This window comes from Sinocyclocheilus rhinocerous, unplaced genomic scaffold (assembly GCF_001515625.1).
Source record: "Sinocyclocheilus rhinocerous isolate Xijiao unplaced genomic scaffold, SAMN03320098_v1.1 scaffold1600, whole genome shotgun sequence".
Taxonomy (NCBI): Eukaryota; Metazoa; Chordata; class Actinopteri; order Cypriniformes; family Cyprinidae; genus Sinocyclocheilus; species Sinocyclocheilus rhinocerous.
The window spans coordinates 2,827,099-2,832,684 of NW_015665129.1; the positions used below are offsets into that span (position 1 = coordinate 2,827,099).

The 5,586-nt window shown below is 38.8% G+C and overlaps 1 protein-coding gene across 1 annotated transcript in view; it reads left to right on the plus strand.

Moving 5' to 3' along the window:
• The window catches only part of adamts10 (ADAM metallopeptidase with thrombospondin type 1 motif, 10), a 60,551-nt gene that overhangs the window by 11,941 nt on the left and 43,024 nt on the right, over positions 1-5,586 (plus strand). Inside the window, exons 3-4 of the mRNA XM_016542309.1 lie at positions 2,976-3,334; positions 4,966-5,125. Coding sequence (XP_016397795.1) covers positions 2,976-3,334; positions 4,966-5,125 — 519 coding nt within the window. The remainder of the gene's footprint in view (positions 1-2,975; positions 3,335-4,965; positions 5,126-5,586) is intronic.

The following is a 5,586-nucleotide window of genomic DNA, read 5'->3' on the forward strand; positions in this document are numbered from 1 at the left end:
GTCACTTTAGTTTCCCGCACGGTCCTAATTAAAGGTTGTTCTCCTTAACCTTCTAAAATAAACTTTCAAACCCTGGGCGGCTCCTGACGGTGGTTTATTTGAATCAAAAGTGAAGTCTTTATTCTTTTAATGGGGCTCTGTCCGTGGCGAGGGAGTTTATGGGGAAGTAAGGCAGGCGTCCTCCTCCTCTCGGGTACCTTGTTGAGATTAAAGACACATCAAAGGCTCTGGAGGATCGGTGCACCCTGTAGGTGTAAGAGCAGGGAGAACCCTTCCATCAATTGTGGGCCTTATGTTTATTTAAGATAGCGCCAGTTGATGGTGGTCAGAGGGCTGGGCGTGTTGTACAGTTTGAGCTCCGCTTTCATGCTTTGACATAAGACCCAACTGTGCCTCTGGCTCCTGTTATTGAGACTGTCTGGATTCAAGTTCTAGATAGAGCCTAGATTACCTTTAGGCCTGCATTGGCTAATTTGCAGACACTTTTATCCAGAGTGACTTAAAGTACAGTTTTAGTGGACGGATGGCCCCTCTAGAACAACTTGGGGCCAAATGTGTTACTTAAAATCCTTCAAACTGAGTTTCTATCACTGTATATTTCTAAGAATTTTGGAAGATCACATAAAATTCTGAATAGAATCACTGAGAGACGATTTCAAAAATGTGCATAAAAAATTACTTTTAATGTCAGATTTATCCTAGCATGTGAATATATACGTTGTTGTTTTATGCTTAATAATAAGAATAATAACATGTTGTAATTTGGCTTAGGCTCTCTCTTTATGCCTTGCAAGTGTTTTATTAGTTTATTAGTTTATTATTACTTTTATGCCTGAATGTATGTGTCCTGCTTTCCGTTTAAACATCTTTGTTGTTTATAATAGAAGCAATCTAGTTTTGTCATGCCATGTAGCTTACTTGTAGACCCACTGTAGCACATTCCAGTAACAAATAAGTAACAAAATAAGTCAATAAGTAACTAAATAAATCATGTCTTATGGTTTAAATTGTAAGAAGTAACATGTTGTTTTGCATGTTCAGTCCTAAAAGTAATCTTGAACTTTAAGTAGTTTTTTTTACTTCCAAACCACTCCACCACTGATTTCTTTTACAATTGATTGTAATTTTTAAACCCAGACAGCATTTGCTGTTAGACTATAGGGTGTATAAGGCTAGAAGTGAGCTTAAATTTACTCAAAAGGATGGAACTCTTCTGTTGGTCCCATTTATGGTCTTGAGTCTGCGCAGGTTTTAAAAAGCCAATGGAAACACATGTGGGGCTCAGAAGCAGCAGCTCTTTCAGTAATTAGACAGTCTTATTAAGTGGCCCAGTCTGAGTAACTGCTGTGAGGAGAGAACGATGTGATCTTTTATATTTTCAGCACTTGGTTTGAGCCTTCATTCCCTCCTTATGGAGGGCTTAATGAAATGGACCGTGTTCTATAAAGTTACTTGTCCTTCTCTTGCCATTGTACACAATGCCAAATTTAATATAAGTCATATGGTGAGTCTGCTGATGTATTTCTACAGCTTTGAGAGATTACGGAAAGTAGTAAGTCTAGCTGAATCAAGGTCACGCACATCTTCATGCCTCTGGACCCAAACAAAAGAGATATTGCTGTCGCCCTTCTCACAGTGTTTGAACTGGCAAGATGGAGTAAACAAACCAATGGAACAAACCTTGTTTCACATTAAGGACACTGATCCTGGTGTAATTCTTCACATCTGAATGTATAAAACGGTTTGGTTTGGTTTCAGGATGTTTGTCTCTTTGGCAATCTCCGCCCCTTGGGTGCAGTTTTTCAAATGCCGAATTTGGACAATTAATCTCCAGGCCCGCTGTCGGGAACAGGAAGTATACAATTTCAGGATTTCCATAGCAACAGGCAGCCCTTGGCCTTTGGGCTGCTAACTTGCTTTTCTTCTCTGTGGTCTACTCAATGGTTTCACTGTGAACTCTTTTGTTCGCCAATTGACACGGTCAGAGTACATAACTGCAACTGAATAAAATCCTTGTTAGTAACCAGAGGCTCTTTACATGGGCCCCAGCTGATCCAAGGGACAGCGATCTGCTTGAAATAGTTTGTTTGTGGATGTATTGTTGGTGTGAGTTAACAGTTCTCACTTGTTTGGATCCTAAAAGTACATGTAGTATTTTTTTGTGGTCTTGAAGTGATACTGACAGCTAGAAGCGTAATTTCCTTCATATGCCTCAACCCTTGCATCTTAATTTAAAACTTTTTTCAGTGTTCATTAAAAGTGTCTTATACTTTTATTTCCTTTTTACTCCCACACATTTCCAATTTGCAGAATTCCTCAGATTTCTGTCCCCTAAAATCGGTGCAGAAAATGTGGAAAGAGTGTGCAGATTCCATTTAGGCCTGGTCATGTGACCTCAGTATGGTGGCCCCTGTAAAGTGATCCCCTTCAAGTAAAATTAAATTTGTTAGGCTACTGGTATGGTTTTGATGTCATTATTTATGTAGCTAAATGTGTATTTATATTCTAAATATTTTAAATATTGTATATTATATAATATACTTAAATTTTATGGTATATTATAATTGTATAATATCCACTATACTGTTCAAAAGTTTAGGGTTAATATACATTTTTTCAGGATCATGTGACACTTAAAGCTGAAGTAATGGCTGCTGAAAATTCAGCTTTCCCATCACTGGAATAAACTACATTTTACAATATTACAATAGTAAACAGTTACTTAAATATATTGTATTTTTGAATATTGTATAATTGTATTTTCGAACAAATAATGCAGTCTTGGTGAGCAAGAGACTTCTTCAAAAACAAAAAAACATCATACTCCAAACTTTCGAATTGTAGTGTATAAAACCTTTTTTCTTTTTTTAATAAGAACGATTTCAGTGCATGTTTAATTGCTTATTGTGTGAGCAGTATAAACTCAACTCAACTTCCATCCTTCAATCTAAAGGACATTTTTTGTGTTTCCGCAGCTGAGTTTCTGTCCAGCTTGGGCCAGTATGAGATCGCCATCCCAGTGCGTGTGGGGCCGCATGGGGATATGCTATCGGAAGAGGAGACCTCTCACAGGAATGGCCGACACCGGCGAAGCACGGAAACGCAGAGCGTTCCAGAGCCGCAGCTGTACTATCAGCTCTCCACGTCGAGCACTGACCTTTTGCTCAACCTCACGCTGCAGGGAGGACTGCTCTCGCGACAGTTCCGTGTGGAATACTGGAAGAGGGGCCGCTTGGCTTGGAGTCACCCATACTTGCCCAACTGCCACTATGTGGGTCACCTACAGCACCAGCCTCACTCTAGTTCTGTGGCTCTTAGCAACTGTAATGGCCTGGTAAGCTCCATTAGAATTTTGAAGCAAACAGTGCTGTGTCTCAAGGCAAAATGATGTACTAATTAGTGTGCACCTAACCTATGTCTGCACTCAAATGACGTCAAATGCAGAAGTCTGCAAAATGGGCTGCACCTACAGCCTTAAAGGGACAGTTCATCCCAAAATAAAAATTCTGTCATTAATTACTCACCCTCATGTCGTTCCAAACCCGTAAGACTTCATTCAACTTCAGAACACAATTTTTTTATGAAATTTTTGATGAAATCCAAGAGCTTTCTGACCCTGCATAGACAGCAACACAACTGACATGTTCAAGGCCCAAAAAGGTAGTAAGGACATTGTTAAAATAGCATTCACCGTGTCAGACTTGCTGACCTCAAACTTTTAAACAGATGTTGACTTTACATAGAAAAGATTAGCAACTGTTTTTTTAAACTGAAATCACATTAACATGCATATTGTTTTCGTCTTGTTACTACAGTACACTTTTGAAACACTTTTGAAATATTTAAACTTTAAAAAGTATTTTATTTTATTTTATTTATGGATTTGCCCTATTAACTTTCATTGTAAGTATCTCACGGTAACACAGGTTTTTGCTTATATTAAAGAAAAAGAGGGACAAGTGAAAATTATTGTAATTTTCTGCAATAAAACCCAAAATATTCCTTTAAATGGCTTTAGCACTTTGTTAGACATTTCCATCACATGAGGCTCAGATGATATCCGTAATGCTGTATGCTAAAGTAATGATGTATTATACAACGTAATCTCTTTCTTTCTACACTTGAGTGAGTTGTCGTGACGCCCTTGTAGATCTGAAATGGGCAGCTGTTGCTAAAGTCTGTCTCTCCCAGCTGGTGTAAAGCTCAACTCTAAAAACAGGTGTTTTGGAGCTTAATGATGGATTTAGTTTCAAGCGGCATGCTGTGGCCTGCTCATTACTTGCCAGAGCTGGTAATACACCTGCGTAAACAAATCACAAAGTCAAGACCAATGCTTGTTTATCCAGACCCTTTGAGTACAGTGTTAAGTCTCTCTGATAAATGCCATCGGACATCCTGGATGCAGTATTGAGTGATTCATCTACCTGGCATCACAGGTGCTAATACATGACCGGCCTGGTCGATAATTCATACATTTTTAATTGTGTGCGCACCAAACACAAGTAAATACAATGGAGGATTAAGCTTGCTCATGATGGTGGTAAGAAACTTCCAGGTTAATTACTGGTGATCAGAGTAGCATGACTAAATTCATCAGGGAATGCTCAGTGTGTCCACAAGAGCATCACTAAGCACATTACAGGATTATGTGGACTTGAAAAGTGACTGAAAGAGATGAAGAGAGGAAACAATGAAACATGCTAAGATCCTTTGGCCATCCGCCATGAGTTCCCATTTCATCCAGGATTGTTAGCCCAGTGCAAGCTCATTATTTTAGAGGGGAGACTAATGATGGGATGATTTGATCTTGTCAGGGACTTCAATGTATCTAGCGTGTAAAATCAGATTGCCCAGGGAGGCCAATGTTTCGTTTTTTCACATGCAAGCAAAAGCATGTCATACATTTCAATGACAGACCCTTCATGCTAATCTGAAACGCAAATCTATGGTTTCTTGGTTTTTCAGCAAGGGGTCATTGTAGCTGGAGGTGAGGAGTACCTTATTGAACCCCTGGTTTCTGCTAAAAACTTCACTAATGAGGATGGCAGAGAAGGGCGCCCCCATGTGGTGTACAAACGGTCGTCTCTAAGATACCAAAACATGGACCAGTCCTGTGGAGTCATCGGTAAGAACTAAAAATGCCATGAAGACCAAAAAGACCTTTTAACATCAACTGACAAGAGAAAATTGTGTTCGCCAACCCATTTCATGGGGTCTTTCAGTATGTATGGTAGGCTATCCCGTTTTATTCCTAATATTAAAAGTCACTTTGTAATGGAAGTAGCGACAGATCTTTTTATTCATATTGTGACTTACATCTGAGTGAAATGGATTATTAAAAAATGCTGGGCAGGAACTTGGTTCTATGCATCAGTTGTTGATTGAATGGAGGCAAATCTGAATGCAAGCTTATAGTCGATTGCAGTGTTGGGGAGTAACTAGTTACATGTAACGGAATTACGTAATTTAATTACAAAATAAAAGTAATTGTAATCAGTTACATTTACTGAGAAAAAAATGTGTAATTAAATTACAGTTACTTATGAAAATGTTAAGGATTACAAAGGGGGTTACATCTGCTTTTTT